The sequence below is a fragment of the Tachypleus tridentatus genome, chromosome 10, assembly GCF_004210375.1.
Source record: "Tachypleus tridentatus isolate NWPU-2018 chromosome 10, ASM421037v1, whole genome shotgun sequence".
NCBI classification, from domain to species: Eukaryota; Metazoa; Arthropoda; class Merostomata; order Xiphosura; family Limulidae; genus Tachypleus; species Tachypleus tridentatus.
The window spans coordinates 43,569,733-43,589,318 of record NC_134834.1 but is presented as its reverse complement, the minus strand read 5'-3'; the positions used below and the strand labels follow the sequence as shown (position 1 = coordinate 43,589,318).

Sequence of the window (19,586 nt, the reverse complement as noted above, 5' to 3'; positions counted from 1 at the left end):
GCTGTGTGTGTGTGTGAATCAGTATATATATACACACACAGCCATCATTTAGGTAAGAAGTGTTCTGGCTTTTTTTGGTGAATTAAATAGTTATCATGAAAATTATAAACATACACTTATCAATAGGATTTTGAAGAAGATTTTATGAAGTTCAAAGAGATGGTGGAAACAACATTAGATATGTCCTTGGTTGAAAATGGGGAATTTTTAGTTCGTCCAGATTTTGATCAGGACCTAAAAGGTAAGTGATTCTGTTTTATAGGTGGTTTGATCTTATTTTGTGTGAACCAGACAGTTTGTAAGTATGGCAAACATATAAATTAATCCATTTGTAACCATAAGAGTTTTGCTTGTTTCATGGTAGCTTTGTTCATATAACTGTATAAAAAAAATTGTTAATGTTTTATACTGAATTAAATAAGAATTAAAAATAATTTACTTTTAAACATGCTATTTAATATTTTAACTAATTTTAATGTCCTTTGAAGATGTACACATTTTATTTGTGTTCTGTCTGTGGTCGTTAACCCTATGCTTTTAGGTAGGTCCATTGGGCATAGCTCATATGGAGATTGATACTGTTCAGAAATACGTGTGATAACTCTGAGCTCTCTTGACATATCTTCACAAAAATTATTGTTATTAGATATTATGTTTATTCTATACACTAGGTGAAGTTTGAATTTTATTTTTAAAATAATTATGCCTTTCATATATACAGTAGAACATAATTACATAAAACCTAAATACAGTTAAAACCGTCTGCTTAACTAATGTGTGTCCAAGTGAGAAACAATGCTAAGTGCTAGTGAAGACAAAAGCTGCAACAGTGCTAAGAGCTGTATGATGCACTTGTGAAGGAAAATTGCACACCAATTTTAAAGTTCCCTTAGCTAAAGTGTAGTTTTAAATTAATCCTTTTTCTTAGTTAAAATATGTCAAATAAGTACATGTGTTTTGTAAATTTCAAGGTAAAAGGTAGGTCTGGTTTCTGTTAAGGGTTCCCTAAATTTATTTTCCTTTCTTAGAATATACTGTTAGGAGTCTGAGAGAAGGATGTATGACCAGCAAAATTAAAAAAAAAAACTAAAGTAATTAACTTCAACTTCTAACATTTTCTCATCTAGTTACTTATGATGTTATAGCTGTACTTTGGACCACTTACTGCATATAGATATCACTTAATCACAATTGGAACCCATTAGCTGTTTCCTGCTAAGCTAATGTAAAAACAATGAAACTGCAAGATGTCCTGTTACAAATATTTGAACAAGTGGATGTTATCTTTACTGAAGTTATATCAGGATAATCTTAGAAATTTGTATATATTGTAGTTACTTTAATTTAGATATATGAATAAGCATTAAGAAATAAAGAGTCCATTGGTAATCTCAGCTACCACCTTAAAATCATGACCTTCCTTTCAGAAGTAAAGCAAACAATTATCTCTTCTTGCTACAACCTTTGAATTCAGTTGTTGCTGTACAGAGGTTGCTAAGGCTTTTAAAATTTTGTACATGGAGGATATCAAACACAATTTTTTTAGATTATATACATACAGTTGAATAACCCCCCCAAAAAAAACAAATAACCAGGGGCATAGATCCTGGGGGGATGGAGGATACATTCCCCCTTCATTTGAAGTAGGGGGTATGGTGCATACAATTATCCCCCCCTACAGTTTGATCTGTTGAATTGTTTTGTTGCATTACAGGCCTACAAATTGTGTGTTTGTTCTTGTGATTCTCATGTTCTTACCAATCGAATTGCATAATTAGGCCTAGATGTAGGCTTTTTCAGTAGCCAAAATGTACATCTTTATATATGCGTGCTTCTAAGCTTTTCGATTTAAGTGATAGTTGGAAAGTATCAGTCAGTAGGCCTAAGTATACATTGAGGGCTTGCAAGCACTATCACAGAATCTACCTATGTCTTGTACGTAGTGTAAGATTAAGTAAAATTTTCATCACAACAGATTGAACAGAGCATGAAATTCAAAAATATTACTCCCAAGTGTAAACTCCTGTGATCTAGATCTGGCAGGCCATTTGTAGCTTGGAGCTGCATCAATCTTATGTGTATATTGTGTGGTTTTCCTATGCCATTTGTTCTCATGCATGTCTAGCCGGTTTTATTGTCGAACGCCTTACTCTCCTTAGCAGCTGAAGTCGCTAACCATGGTATACGTTTAGTGTACAGTTAACAACAGGTCCGGGCCGCTCGGATCCAGATGGAAAAAGAAGCAGCAGGAAGAATGCAAAAGAAGTCTAACCAAACTATTCAGAAGTTTATGTTTCTTACTGTGTCAAGGTTTAGCATTACATGGAACCTTGACATCTATGAGACATTTCTTGGTTTGTACAGTGTTTCCAATACAACTGGTGAAACAATATTCTCGACTCTACTTGATGTACTGACTAGACTCAATTTACCACTGTCAGGATTAAGAGCACACTCTTATTATGAAGCTGCTAACATGAGTGGTGTGTACAGTGGATGCCAGGCAAAAATAAAGGAGAAGCAACCGTCAGCTTTGTTTTTTCACTGCGGAGCACACAAGGCTAATTTAATAAAGCAGTTAAAGCTTGTGAATGTGTTCGAGATTCTATCCAGTGGGTACATGAACTTGGTGTCTTGCTTCAGAGGTCAGGCAAATACAAAATAATCTATGAAAATATTGTATCATCAAACAGCCACAATGGTCCAGTTAAATGCATCTGCTCACTCGTCCAACACGCTGGTTATGCCACTTATCTGCAATTACATGTGCCTATGATCACTACAGTGACATTGTTGATTCTTTGTCTGAATTAGCAAATGAAAAATCAGATGTAGCAGTGAAAGCATGAGGTTGCTGGACAGATTTGACAAAGGAAAGACAGTTTTAGGATTGTTGATGGCTCAGTGCCCATTAGCTGCATTAGAGGAACAAAACCGTGCATTACAACCAAAATCAGCGACAGTATCTGGCATGATTGAAGTATCTGCAATGACACTTGAGCAGTTGCAGGTATTGCGAACAGAGGAAAATTTCAACAAGATATTTGATGAAATTGAGAAAAAGGTAACTTCCCTAGATCTGGTGCCTATTCGCAGACCCCCTAGAAGGATCACAGGTGTTGACTCAGCACACTATTCTGCAACAGCTAGAAATTACTACAGAAGCCAATATTTTGAATTTGTTGACACAGTCATAGAACATCTGATCACTAGATTCAATGTAGACAACAATGACTTGAGGCAATATCTGGCACTTAAGAACATGATCACATTTGGCAAGATTGACAACTCGGTTATAGACTTCTATACAGAAATCTGTGCACAACGGTTCGAGTTTCAGCTGCCCATTCAAAGGAACAACAAAGCAGTATCTCTGAAAGGTGTGAAGGATGCTTACTGTAAAATGCATGAAACGAGCCAGCAGATATTTAGTGAAGTGTTTCTTATGAAAATTTTGCTTGTGTATCCAGTATCCAGCTGCGAATGTGAACGCAGCTTTTCTGCATTAATACAGTTGAAGACGTGGTTAAGGTCAACTATGTCTCAGTGCTGTTTCAACCATGTGGCAGTTTGTCACACTCACAAAGATGAGGTCGACAAGATATATGTAGAAGAGCTTATGAAAGAATTCATTAACAGATCATCACAAAGGAAGTCTACGTTTGGGAATATGTAGACTAGAGGACTAAATGAATTTTATTTCAATGAAAAGTATGAATAATTATGTGCTACATTGTATTGATGTGTAATTTCAAGAGTTTTCAAAAACATTTTAATTATTTTTATCAAATAACATGAACAGTTTTTCAGTAGATATAAACTTATCAAGGGTAATTACTAATTTTATTAATATTTGGAAACGTAATTCATGCAACGAAAGTTATTAGTAACCTTGTCAAGTATAATGGCCATCTTTTATACTGTGCAGTGTGCAGGAATAAATTCATGTGGCAGTTAATTTGTGACACATTTATTTTTATTTTATTAACATTTTGAAAACTGTTCACAACACCTCACTTATACAAACCTACATGGAAACCTTGAAGTATCGTGGCAACAAGATTATTCTGTGACTGCATGTTTACAGCTTTCAGGGTCATGTAATCAGAGATTACCAATTTGCAAATTGAACAGTCCACATAAGTGGTTGCAAAAATCATCACCCCCATTGGGTGTAAAAAATCTACACCCCCTGTGAATAACTATACTGATACCATAGAATTCCACTATAATTTATTAAACTTAGTTACCAAGAATTATTTAGATTTTAAAAAATATGAAACTGAGCAGACTAGACACACAACTTACCTTCATGAAATCTTGGGATCAAAAGAAGGTGGTAGCCTCTTCACGGGTTAAAATGGCTGAGACTAAGCTGTCAATTGGTTATTCACATGTCATATATTGTAGTAAGAGTATGTAAGGGACAGTTTCAAAATGGAAAGAGTTGAATGGTGTCACAGTGTTTGATTCAGTACATAAACCATATCTCAGCAAAATAAAAAGATATGAGGTTCTTATTTTATATTCTAGCTTGTCAGCATCAGTACTTCATGTTCCTAATTTGTACAAAATTATAGCCTTAGTATTTGGACATCACAAACATCTAATTTTAAACAGTGTTACATTGTACATACCATGTAATTCACTAAAATCTCTATTTAGATGTGTTCATTTAATATATACTTTTAAACCATGAAATTAACTCGTGTATGAAATTAAAGTTTAAATTATATTCTAGAATTTGATTCCAGACTTATTGACATAAATTCATAAAATAGTAATTCAATAAAATTTTGAATGTAAGTCAACAAACGCAATGACATGGCCTTTGATCCATCATCTAAGGACTTACATCATACTTGGAATAACCCTATTGGGGGTGAGAAAAATTATGTTCCCTTCTCTTATAAGAAACACAGAGAAGTATTTTCTTTACACTGAACTTTAGTAAGTTTAAATTTTGGAATGTTTATTTCTTTATTTACAAATTGCCATAAATAACTTGAATTTTCACCAAACTTAATACATCCAAAAACATTTGCAATAGAAGAAAAATTAAATAATAATGTTGTTAAAAACTACTTAAACTTGGACATTAACTTTGTAGAAGGCAAAGCAAAGCTGATTATTTTTGACAACAGAAGGGAATTTTTCCATTCTCGATCTACCCACCTCCAAATTGGAGAAGTAGTAATAAGTATATCATCTTCAGTTGAAATACTTGTTAAAAAAAAGTATCTTGTTCAAATGGAAATTGTAAATTTGCAACTTCAACATCACTTTATGTTGCTAAAAAGCAAACAACTTATACTGTAACCAAGTAGTTTTTGATAAGTTATAACATTAGTATTTCAGTTAGAAAGAGTAGGATACATGTAGAAACAGAAATTGTAAGTGTTGAGGGAATTATGTCTCAATTGATTAGAACCACTACAGCTGTAAGGAATGACTGTGTCATTGTATATAGCTGTGTTTAGTAAGCATAGCAGTGAGGCTAAAGAGCAGATATTAAAAAGCAAAAGCACTGAAACTCCAAGGAAGACTTTTAGGAATTATGTAAAAAAAATAATTTCTAGTGTTTTTTATGTGACATTGGGCAAAGCATTTTGTAGGATAGCCAGATTAATCATTAGTTCATGATTAACAGAGATTTCTATGAGAATATTCAAATTTTGTAACAAAGAAGATATACTTTTAGAATTTTGTCTTGCATTACAGAAGAAATTAATGTTTTATATATTACTGTGTGTTACTTTTTATAATTTTGATTTTCTTCAACCAATTCAGTATCATCAACTAATAATAAAAGGTTCACCCAAAAAATGTATTGCAAAGTAAATTTGAATTTCCTTGACTGTTATTGAATTTAAAGAAACTAAACAAAATGAAAGTAATCTTTTGTCAGCTACAGCCAAAAATGGGTGTTCAATGTTCAAAGATGTTTCTCCAGGAGGGGTTCTAAGTAAAGACTGGTCCTCTCCCATTACTGAAAGAGCTAAGTACTATGTACAAACACAGTAACATCATCTCTCCCAGAGAGCTTGTTCTATCAATGTCACTGTTGATCATTTGAATTAAAAAATCATGGAGATAATATTCTTGTTATCACTTGGCATACAAATATAATATGTTCACCACCTTTTGCATGGTACATTCTACTTTACAGAAAACTTTATTATCAGTGTATGCCAATAAAATTAGGATAAAAACTTGTACAAGTTTCAATTTGAGACAGATGTTTTTTTTAATTCTCAGTGTTCATTTTTCTGTTTCACATGGTGCAACTTCATTTTAGAGTTTTCTGACTTCTAAGATAGACTGCTACAATTTTCAACCACTGGAACTGAAATGTACATAATTATGAATAAGAATGTGAAAATCCAACCGTCTTTGTTTGCTAATATATAAATTAGTCAAACTAACCATAGAAGATCTTCCACTTGCTTAGTGTATGCTAAATCAACTATAAATGGCTCTTGAACATGTTTATAACCAGTAGAAAGAGCACATTTTCTTCTGTGCAAGTTTTACAACAGTTCTTGAATTTGGTGGGGAAAATATTCATTTAATAGAAAAGTGATCATGTTTTTATTTGTTTTAATGGCCAACCCATTTGTAGCACATTTAGAAAGCCATTTAATTAAGTTGTTTTGGGAAATTCTGTTCTAGCGACTGATATATTTTTATGTTATGAAATGAATATGTGAAAGCTACATGATTTATTGTTTTGGAGAACAGACTGTGAAAAATATAACAGGCTTTTGGCAGTTAGTCACAAGTTAAAAGACCATTTGTTGACACAAGGTCTACAGGAAGCAACTAATGTATTCCTTTTATGATTATTGGCTATTAAATGTTTCATTGTGCATGTAAGAATCTTTAACAGTGTTGCATTCAAAATTTAATTATTTGTTATCAATGTGTATCAATAAACTTGGTACAAAAAATAGTTTGTAATCCAGTCATGCATTATCTAAATTTTTAACTTCATATTCTCCACTTCAGATATATAACTCTTGTAATAGTCTTCTGCAGTTGCCAACTAATTAGAAACAAACTGTACATTATTGGAAACAACAATCTAAACTTTGAACCTCCTAATTTTTTTATTTGTTGATATATTAATACAGTTGTCATATCCACCAAAAATGCCCCATTCTCTGTGAATATAGCTGTTGAACAGGATTGCAACCAATGAAAGAAAAAATATATTCTTCTTGACATAAGACTCGTTACAAGCACTTGATTTTTGCTCCTGGAAAATAACATTCTGATGGTGTTGTTTGTGTTTGAAGTGTTGCATTATATATTTAATTGAATCCAAATAGCTTAAAACTTGAAATCCTTGTATTTGTTACTTATTGCTATATATTTTTAACAAAAGGTTATTAAAATGTAAAAAGTAAAATATTCCCAACATTGTCCAAGAAAACTACAGTAACCTAAAATGTATAACATTTCTCTAACTTAAGTGCCATCGTAAAATATGACAATAAATGACATTAGTTCTATGGGAAACAGCTAATGGGCTGCTGTTGTAATTTATTGCTATTTTGGCAAGGATTACTGTTTCATTGTTACAGATTCAGCAATAATACTATAAATTCCAAAACAAACATGTAAAAGGATAATTGTTGAAAATATTAATATTAGTAACTTTCTGATCAGTGCTTCAGTTGGAGCAGATATAAAATTGACATTCATTTTACTTCATATTTTCAAATTTTTTTGTTTTTCTGTATATTGAGGATTTCTTTACAATTAGTGATATGCCAGAGAAACTAAAAGATAAAATATAAGAATGTAACAAATAAATCTTGATGTTCATTTAATAGGTTCAAGAAATTATGCATATGAATATGATAGCTGTAAGACGAAAAAGTTACTTCTATTTGTGGCATAAAATTACTTTCCACTCAGACTAACTTAGTGAAGGCTTTTAAAATTCATGGTGAATTATTAATAGTAACACTATTAAAAATATGGGGGACAGTGCATTTCTAATGTTTACTAAAAGCTCAGCAGTTTTCTTAAAGATATACAAAGTCAGTTCAAAGTTATATTATTTATAGTTTCAGTGTTGGAATTTTTTCTTTATCATGTAGTTTACAAACAATATATATTTGGGGGACAGATTGAACATGTACATTGTTTTACAGTTAAATGTTTGTTTCTCTTCGTATTCATAATGTGACTAATCTTATTATTAATAACATGCTTTGTAATAGTTTGAACTTAAGTATTTTTGACTAATTCATAACACCTTGTGCTTCAACTATATATGCATATAAGTTACTTTTAGAGAAAAAAAATCACTTTTTAAACATTATGGTAACAGTTTATTAACTTATTGTTGTTTCAAGCAAACACTCTTAAGTCTTATCAATAAAGCTAATTTCTGGTTTGAAAAAGAGTGTTTGCTTAAAACATTGCCAAGTTAATAAGTTGTTACAATAATTTTCAAAGATCATTTTTATCAATCTCTCTTTCTCTTTAACTCTTATTTATTTTACCATCTTACATTTTTCTACTTGTTTATATATGCATGTAGTTTTATTAGATTTGAGGTATATCATTATCAAATGTAGGATTCTAATAATGTTTTTATTTTCTCTAGAACTTTATGATCAAATGAATGAACTAGAAGAAGAAATACAGAAAACATTGTCCAAGGTATGTATTCATTTTAACTTTCTTAATTCTACCATGATCATAAGATTGGTTTTCCATTTTAAGTTTAATCTACCACTGCTCTTGAAGCTTAAAACAATTATTATAGACAAGTGATTTTAAAAGTTTAGTTTGATTGAATTTACAATTTAAATTTGTGAAACTAAGTGTTTTTAATGGAAATCCCCCTTGAGGTGGATTCCTGAACATGGTTGGAGGATCTGAGAGAGAAGGTTCTGTATGTTCATTTTATCTCCTTTGTGATATGATCATCCACCCATGTGTTTACTGTGATAGCGACCTATGAAAGGAAGGAGAGTCAGTTGGCTGGTTTTATTAGACCAACTGGGTCAACTGAGTACCAGTGTTTGTGCACTGTCCTATTACGGATACTCCATTCCTTGAAAAATAAAGTAGTAAAAAAACAGTTTATAGGTAAGCAACCGTATATAGAAGATTCTGTTACACACTCACCACCACCTTCATATCCTGTACTTCGAATTTTAATCCTTCATTCTTTGTCTAACATATCATTAAGCCAGATGTGTCACTTTTTATTAAGAATGGAATAGAAGGAATTGCTAGCTCTCCCAAGTCCATCAAAAACTATATTCATTGGGTCACCTGAGGAAGGCTGATACTCCCAATTGGAAGTACCATTTTCTATTTGCCAAACATCTTTCAAACCGTTCTTTTACTTTTGCTTATACAGGTGGTTCAAAATTGAGTGACTGTGGGATATACCATGGTTTGTTGTGTCTCTGTGGCTGTTCACAGGATCACCTCTACAGTTACTCTGTTCACTATTGAAGTGTACACCATTCTTTTGCCCTGGATCACATAGAAGCTAAGCAGCATACAAATTGTACTATTTTCACCAACTGTTTTAGCTCTCCACTAAGTGTTAATTCTCATCAACATTCAAAAACAACTGACTCATTTTTCTTTATCTTCTGTTTTTATCTGGTTTACTGAATACCTGACCGTGTCTGTATTTGTGAGAATAAGTTCCATGATGTCTGTTCTGGTGCTGTCACAGTTGTGCCTGTCATGTATATGGACTATAGTCCTGTTTTGTAAGTTTTATCTCTTGCCAGTTGACAGTAACTTTGGAGTGGGCAACATCATAATAAGCTTTTCCAGATTAAACCTCCTTTTGTTCTTTGAATGTCTTGTTTCCATAAGGATTGTAAGGGCAAAGTTGTAATGGCTAGGTTATGCATTTATATATGTAAAAACAGCTGGTATGGGTAGAGAAAACTCTGTAGAAGAGCGAACAACATTTCGACCTTCTTTGGTCATCGTCAGGTTCACAAAGAAAGAAAGAGGTGACTGACCGATAGCTGTTTTAAATTGTGTATCCACAGAAATCCACCGAAAAATCACCCATACTGGACTACACCTTCCTTGGGAACTCAGCACAAGAAATAAAACAAAAACTCAACATATTAAGAAACCAAATAAACACAGCCATAAAACTATGCTCACCATATAAAATTAACAACGAATTAGACAAAATAAAACAATACTTCATCAACATCAATAAGTTTCCTCCACAAACCGTAGAAAACATTATACGCACCCACCTAGACAAAAAGCAATATCAACTAACCAAGGTAAATATACCCTACAATATAAAAAAAATCACGAAACCATATACTGCTGCATACCACATATTCCTGACATCAGTAGAAAAATAACCAACATTTGGCAAAAACTAGTAACAAAATATGACATTCCAGTTAATACCAAATTTATTTAAAAACCAAGCACCAAACTAAGGTCTATACTATGTAAAAACTACACTGACAAACACCACACCAACATTGTTTATAAAATACAATGTGATAACTGCCACGACTTCTATGTTGGAGAAACAAGTAGAAAAATGGAAACCAGTTTCAAAGAACACAAAAAATCACCTTCACATGTTTTTGAACACTGCAAATCAAATAAACACAACATAACCATAGAAAACACCCAAATACTAAATAATGAAACAAACATAAACAAATGCAAAATTAAAGAAGCCTTACTTATACAACAACTCAAGTCCAAACTAAACCAATACAAAGAAACACCTTTATACCTATATTAATAAATATAATCAAACATCTTAGCATGCCCTCTACACTCAGTTACACAACCCCCCTTCAAACATGTGGTCGGCTATAGGTCAGTTAGTAGCCCACGTTTTACTGTCTTGACCATGAGGGACAGCACTATATTATACAGGTCGTTTTCTACAGGTTTACCTGTAACATTGGACAGTATAATTGGCAATGGTGACACTACCCAACTTGTATGTGTTTTTAACTTTTTAAGAGCCATTGGCCTTTTTAACTCCATTTAAATCTTTTATTTACTTTTTGGACATTGTTTCATCATTTTACCTCAATTTATTTTTACATTTTATTCCAGTTTTACTTTTATGTTTTTTACGTGTTGTTTGGTACAAATAGCCTAGTTGCTTTGCATCAACAAATACCAAACAACCGATTGTGGATAAAACTATTTTTGATAATCATGTGAATTTATTCCACAATGAAATTATGTATGAAAACCACATTCCTATCATTGTAGTTTCAAATTACTATTTGACATAAAAAAGAATAATGAAAGTAACTTAATGTTGCTGCATGCTTTTCAGTCACTTGCACACTTTGAGATTGATACCATTAGTTCTTAAAATTCATAGAACATGGATTGAGATTGGAAATAATGATGATGTTTTCTAGTTAGTTTAAAGCTACATAATAGGCTATCTACACACTTGCAATCTTGGGCAGTTGAATCCCAACATTTTGAATTGTAAGATAGTAAAATTGCATCTCACTCTTTGGGTTACAAGGCTATTAATGTGTAATTACCAGAGTTTATGGAGTTGATTATCAGCATAATAAACTTAAAAATCTGGATAGTGATGACTTATGAAATATCCACACACACACAATTTTTATTTAATCTACATCTCATGGACATCAGTATTTGAATGGAACTGTGTGTGTATTTACATATAGCAAAGCCATATTGGACTATCTGCTGAGTCCACCAAGGGGAATCAAACCCCTAATTTTAGTGTTGTAAATCCATAGGCTTACCGCTGCACCAGCAGAGGACTGAATGGAACTACTAAGCTGAAAATTCCTGTACTACTTTACCATATGTTACATATGTTTGATTGGTATCATTAGAGTGAGCTTTGTTGATTTACTTGAAAGCACTTTGTTTTGAACAAAATTTCTCCTCTGACATTAGGCTGCTAAGGATTTGGGACTAGAAGCTGACAAAACCCTGAAGTTAGAGTCCAACACACAACTGGGATACTATTTTCGAGTAACTAGAAAGGTAAGTAAACTGGTAGTAAAGATGTTGTCAGACAGCCACATGCCAAATATAAACTATCATCATTATTAAGTAGTCACTTAACACTCACCACAAGCAGGATTTTGACATGACATGATTTTTATAGTTACATTCAGTATTTAATTACTCTAAAACTAGTTTATTGTAACTGTATACAAACAAAATTTGCATCAAAATGTAGTTAACAAACCAAATCTTAATATTATATCAATTTGAAATCTTAATTTTATTTTTAAAAAATATTCAATCACACATATAATTTATTTACAATCTTCAGAGAATTATAGAATTTAATATCAATTTCTAATAATATGGGTATTACTCAGGCAAAGAATAATTTTTATAGCTTTAAGCCTTATTAATTTATCAAACTATAAACTATAAAATCAGACTTGCTTGCTATGTCTATCTTTCACAAATTGCCAGAAGTTGTTGCTGATGTTTTATACTGTATTATCTACAACCGATAGAAAGCTAAAGTTAAAATATCAAATATTGTATGTTGTTGCTTCCACAGAGAAATGTCTATTTCACATTCAGTTTGAAACTTTATTTCCATGTGTATCATAAATGAGCTTAGTGGAATTTTTAAAGGCTTTTACTACATGCTGAGAAAGAAGGAAATATTATAGTAGTTATAGAACACTGTTTTGTTAATTTTATTATTCTTTGTTCTCAGGTACATTATTTAATTCTCTAAAAATTACTTTGTAGTAGTAACAGTAGTGTAAAAAGAAAGTGGGGTTAAGATCCATCAACAGAAAAAAAAATGATAACCAAGGTAAATGTTGAGTTTTTTTTTCTGTATTCTTTATTTATTATTATAAAAGTAAGCAAAATGTAAAAATTTGAAATATTTTAGGATACATTACGTAAGATAATGAAAATTAATAATATTTTTTCACTTTGTATATTTAGGAATAGCTTGTGTGTTGTGTAATTTGATGCAGTAATGTGAGCTGCATGTTTTTTAAGTGATTTACAACTTGTATTGTGGAATTAGTAGCCATATACTTTTCAGAGGGTAGTAAAACAAAATTTAAGTAGAAACCAGATGTATACTGTTAAGAGCTTTGAACAATTTAGAATAAATAAGTGTGGTTTTGCATTACAGTTTGCAGTCATTCTGTAAAGAAAAACGGATAATTTAGATTTATTTGCTAATTTTTCTGTGGTGGTTGCTAGATCAGTTAAATTCACCCCATATAAAATTAAATATTTATACTGGTAGCTTTAGGGATTTTTCAAATAAAATTTGAAAATTCTAAGATAAAGAATCTTAGAATTTTTAGTCTTACCTGCAAAATCATTTGAACTTGGAGCAGTCATCACTTTGACTGTATATTCACATAGAAGTTTTTAATAAAAATACTTCATTAAAAAATTATTTTTTTGTGTGTGTAAAAAAATGGTTGTGGAATTTCATGAAGATAGACAAAATATAGTAAAAAGTATAGTATGAAGTGGAAACTATGCGGGTCATTTTGGGAGCATGAACTTATTGAATTGACTGAGCCTATGGTAAGAGAATTAACAGATACTACCCTCAAGTGACATCAATAACAGTATGATGACCACTAAATTTCTTAACTCTTTTTAGTTGGAGATGTACAATCTGACAAACATCAAAATCACAAACTAACCATTATAGTTTCCATACTGTAACTTCTAATGTGGTTTATGCATCTTCATAAATTTTGCAAGATTTTAGTAATCATAGAGAATGCTTTATAGACAAAAACAATTAAAATTTTCAATGAAGTATTTTCATTAGGCATTTCACCATCAGTATATGAAGTTGAAATGTTTGCTACTTTGTATGCAAATTTATTTTAATGTTAAGATTAAAAAAATACTTTTCTTCATCTGAAAATCGTCAAATTTCACTTGTGTAATCTATAAAGTTTTTTAAGTAAATTTCAAATATTTTTACTCTACCTAATAAACATGGTTTATTTGATCAACCTTATAACCACCATAGAAACAAAATGAAATAAATCCAAATTAACCTGTTTTTCTTTCTAAAACGACCTCAGACTGCAGTAGAAAATTACAATTGCTTACAATAAACGGCTTAAGGCATGTAATAGTCTATATATATATATATACTTTTGTTTTGTATTGACCTTTGAACCATGTCTAACTACTAATCTTGCCATAAAGTTGTAAATTATTTGGTAAATGTGTAGCTCAGATTACTGTATTGAATGATGTAATGCTTTAACTGCTTATGAAGATACTTCATAAAGAAATATTTTTTTCATTAACTTACCTACTCTAACCTGTTTCCAATTTTTACATTTTAGTTCCTTTTACAATTAAATAAGAATATGGGTGAAGAAAACAAGAAATGTAGTTCTTACCTTTGATCTCTTAGTTATTTTACTGTCAGTTGCTGATGAAACTTAAGCCTTTTTGTTGTTGTTGTTATAATGATGGTACCAGTGTACTATGTAATTGCTACATATGTAAATAAATGCACTGAAGAAAACAAAATAATAATACACATGAAACAGAATACTGTCCAATAACTACTATGATTTAACTCTTGCTTTGGGCTTGGTTGAATAGGCCGAGTTCCTGAACTCAAATTGACTGTTAGTTTCCATACTACAACTTCCAATATATTTAATGTACCTTCATGAAATTGTCAACTTTAATAAATCCATAAAACATGCTAGATAACTTTCAAATGTATATTTTTTCAGTAAATTTTTGTTTTATCTCTTGTTTTTGTATCCTAACATCATACAAGGTTGACCAACCTCATAACCATCATAAAAGAAATACAAAATAAATCTAATTTTCACTTCTTTTTTTTATAGAATAGCTTCAACTTGTAACATGAATTTACATTTCTTTTTCTTTTAAATTGCTTATAGCTCATCACAATATACATCTGTTTCTTCACAACGTTTGTTTTGTTGCTCTTGGAATCATGTCTAACTAATAATCTCACAACATAAGTTGCAAATAACTGTATAAACATCTAGCCAATGTATCCAATTATGTAATGAACAATCTACTTAGAAGCATATCTCATGAAGATTGTTTATTTTTATTATTATTATTATTATTAATGTTTATTTTACTTAATCTAACCAAAAAGGTTATGATTTTTGCATTTTAGTTGTTTTTAAAATAGTAAATAAAGAATATATATGAAAAACAAGAAATATAGTACTTACCTGGGTCTCACTTTTTTTTGTTTCTTTCTTTCTGTTTTTAACACTTTTACTTTTATAATAATGGTAGCACTGCACTAAATAACCTTTAATTAATTAAATAATGCCTCAGTAGAACACAAAATAATAACATAAAAAATTTAAACAATATCCTACAACTGTCATAGTTTTTCTGGCTTTCTAACTGCATAAGAGCTGTTTAAAATTCAGTGGAACTTGATGTGTTTCCTGAGGACTTATTTAGGTATCTCCTTTATAAAATTAAAACTTACATTAAAGTTTGATTTATTAACTTTATTTTAATGCAAAATTCATTGATATACATTGATAATACAATAATTTTGAGTTGTCGTTTTATAAAGAATTATTACTTTAACATTTTTACCACTCTAAAACATAACTTGGATTACACATAATACATTTAATACCATCACTACAAGCTTTATTCAGTTGGCCCAGTTTGTGACCCCAAAATGACCGAGTTTCCATACATTATAACTTCTAATGTACTGTGTATTTTCATAAAAGTTTGCAAACATTCATTAATCATTAAGAGTCTTTTGTAAATAAAAGAATCAATTTTTATTCAAGCATTTTCAGTAAATCTTGATATTTTGTCTATTATTTAAATCTATGTAATTGGTCAATTTAAGTGACCTTGTAACCACCATAAATATGCAAAGTAAATTTTAATTACCCCTTTTCTTTCTACAGTGACTTCAGATTGTAATATGTTTGTCCTAAACAGCTTGTCTCCTAACAAGTATGCATCTGTTTCTACTTAAATCTTATTGTTTTATTGCCCTTTTAACTGTCTCTAACTAATAATCTGATCATACGAGTTGTAATTCACATGTTGAGCATGTATCTGGCATCACCCCATTGAATTATGTAAGACACAGCCTACTTTTGAGCATACCTCATAAATTTTTATTATTATTATGCTACTTTATTTTATCTAATTTCACTTCATCTAACCCAAAAAGTTTCTAATTTTTATATTTAAGTTACTTGAATACTAAAAAAACAAAGTAAGTAAGAATGCATGTGAAAAACAGGAATTGTAATACTCAACTGGATTTTTCGCTGTTCATTGTTGTTCAAATTTAACCCTATACTACACTAGTAGTACTGCTGCAATGAATTATAACATGAAAAAACAACTGATAACTACTATAGTTTTCTGGCATTTTAACTATGCAGTAAGAGCTAAATTCATTGATGTGTTTCGCATGAGAATAAAGTTTGAACTGGAACTAAAATAGAGGATTTTCTGTACAGTAAACAACATAATAAATCATTTGATAGATTAGCATTTTGGCTTTCTATTAGCTATAAATAATATAGTTTTAAATGTCAAAGAGAAGTATTAACAAGAAAGATGGGATGTGATAAGTGATCATTGCAATATGACTTTTGTTTTCTATTTTATTGCTTTGTATCCACATACAATTAAAGGCTGTAACAAAATATTTTTTGCCTGACTAATAACAATATTGTAATGAATAATTTATATTAAAACTTGTACTTCTTGAAAGAGTGAAAAATCAGTTGTAGAAAAGTAGGATACCTATAGAGCAAAGTCAATTTTCAGACTAGAGCAACAATGAGGACATTTATGAAATATTTCATATTAACCCTTTCAAGACAGATTATGGCTCAAAGGCTATGTCATCACATTTGTTGATTTGTATTCAAAATTTCATTGAACTGTTATTTTATGATTTTATTTCTTTAAGTTTGGTATCAAATTGTAAATTATAATTCAGATTTTCATATTATACATTATTTAATTACTTAATTTAAAAGTAAATATTAAATAAACACACCTAAACATTAATTTTTGTGTGTCACATGGTATGTTGAATGCAGCAATGGGTCAAATTAGTTGTTTGTGATATCAAAACACAAGGTATAATTTTTTTACAAATTAGGAACTCAAATTACTTAATCTTATTGACAAGCTAGATTATGAAATAAAAACCTTTTTATCTTTTCTTTTTGCTGAGTTATTAATATATTTAGTGAATCACACACAGTGCCTCACCACTTTCCATTTTTAGATGTGGTCTCTTATATACCCTTATATCTGTATATGATGTAAGCAATTGGAAACTCATAATGTCCTCTTAGTTATTTTCTCAGCCGTTTTCGTACATGACAGCATTCCTGCTTTCTTTTGACACACGCCTATGAGCTGAAAAGTTGAATCTTTATTCTGTTATTTTGTATTTTTGTTAGATACAAATACAACTCAGTAATCAAACTTCATCAATTATAGTGAAATTGTGTGGTTTTGATGAGGTAATTTATGATTTTTTAGGTTATTCATATGTTTATGTAAAACCTTAAAAAGAAATGTTTTATTTTGCATTCTACACATGCAAATTTTCTTAAGGCTTAGGAAGCTAAGACAAGCAGCAATAAGTATAAAGGTCTTAACTAGAAGAGATAATTGTGTGCTCTATTTCTTTATTTACTGTTCTATGTTTAAGAAAAATAAGTTTCAGAACTTTTTATAAATAGTAATAACAGTAATAATTTATAATAACTGAAATGTAACAGTATTTTACCAAATGCTAGTCCACCAGAACACAGACAAGAGTGGTCGCTTTGTAAAAACTAAAGGTCAATTTTGTATTATTGGATATGGTAACATGTGTACATAATCTCATCATTGTAACTTCTGTATTGTTAGCCAGACAAGGCTTAAAGCTCAGTATAATAAAACCAAAGAAATCTATGTAAATGTATAATGATATAAGATATAAGCTATTTAGTTTAAACTTTTGTTTTTTAAATAATTTGTAGTCATTCTAAAATGAAAAAGCATAATTTATATTGATTTCCTAATTTATATAGTGGTTATGAGATGAGTCAAATCAACTGAACCTATACAGAAATTTGTTAGTGAAAATAACAGTGTAAAGTATTTTCTAAAGAAACATTTGTTAAAATTTTCTGAATATTATAAGAACTTTATAAGTAAAATATGGAAAGTTTCTGATGCATAAAAGTGTTTTTAATCTCAAAATGAAAATTACTTTACATGCCGTATAGGCAAAATGAGAAAATAAAGGCATGAGAAGAATACTGCTTAACAAGAATTAATAATAATAAAAACTGATATTTTGCATATTAAAACTTGTAATGTTTACTGATAATTTGCCAAGTTTTGTGAACATATGCCTACCAACTTAAAATAATGAAACTTATAACAAGCACAAAATGGTTACAAGGTTGGTCCCAGGGACTGAGCCCATACTGAAAGAATTCAAAAATTAAGAACTTAAAACTTGTATCAAAATTTGTTTTATTAACTAAGTTTGTATGCCAAGTTTATTTGAATGCTATGATTATAAAGGAGTTCAATTAAATTTTGGATGCAACTCAATACTACTTCATGACATTTTCAGAAAAAAATATCCCATTTAGAAAGAGTTAAAGTTTAATATTTGAAATGCATTATTGTTGCCAGTATTCCATTTGTATCCATTTAGTTTTAGCTAAATGGAAATGAAGACCAACAAAAGTTCAAGAGGTATCTTTGTAAATTTATGTCTGTTTTCATGGTCTCTTATGGTTATTCTCATTGCTTAGTTCAGAAAGATAATAAGGTATGGAGCTATTAAAGTTTATTACTCAGTAATTCTGCCATGCATACATTTAGCAGTATTTTTAGAAATGCTAGTGTAAACATGAAACCCATGTTGAATTGTAGTTTGTGAAAGTAAATGGTCAAACTCATAACTGCTGATTTGTAAGTCATCTTAAGGAATGATGGTGTACGTTTTGAAAGTGATTAGATTACTTGGTTTCTTATCTAAGTCTTTGTTCCTATATAACTTATTTTTAAAAGTTTTAAAAGTATAATAGCTCATTTTTGGTAAGACTGACAGTGTTTATTCTGTGATTTGGAGGAGTAGAAAATATATACTTGCTCAATATTTACCATTAGATTTAATCATGAATTGAATGCTTGAATGTCACTAACTCTTGTTGAATAGTTATTGTGAAGTCATTGTTGGTATGTATAAGGGAGATTTGAATATACTGTTAATGTTTCAACATTGCTTAATATAACTGACTTGTTCAGATGTGTAAGTGAAGGCTGTGTTTAAACTACTCTGTTGTTGTTTTTTTAATGATGTAACCTCAGTAATAAAAAAAGTTGCACACTCACATAGAGCTACAACCTTTCTTCAATAAGTCTAATTCAGTTTCATAATTTTACCTTTATATAGCTTTTTTTTACAGGAAATTTATTTAATAGAATTTAGCATAAAAGATAAAATAACACTAGAATGTTGGCATTTCTAATTGGGGTTGTACAAATGATTGTAGAAATATTAATTCTGAAAA

General features: G+C 30.3%; 1 protein-coding gene across 6 annotated transcripts in view; it reads left to right on the top strand.

The window, feature by feature from the left end:
- The window catches only part of LOC143229157 (DNA mismatch repair protein Msh2-like), a 146,197-nt gene that overhangs the window by 70,472 nt on the left and 56,139 nt on the right, over positions 1–19,586 (top strand). For all 6 annotated transcript variants that reach the window (XM_076461062.1, XM_076461063.1, XM_076461065.1 and 3 more), the window contains 3 exons: positions 127–241; positions 8,621–8,676; positions 11,932–12,021. In XM_076461062.1, coding sequence (XP_076317177.1) covers positions 127–241; positions 8,621–8,676; positions 11,932–12,021 — 261 coding nt within the window. The remainder of the gene's footprint in view (positions 1–126; positions 242–8,620; positions 8,677–11,931; positions 12,022–19,586) is intronic.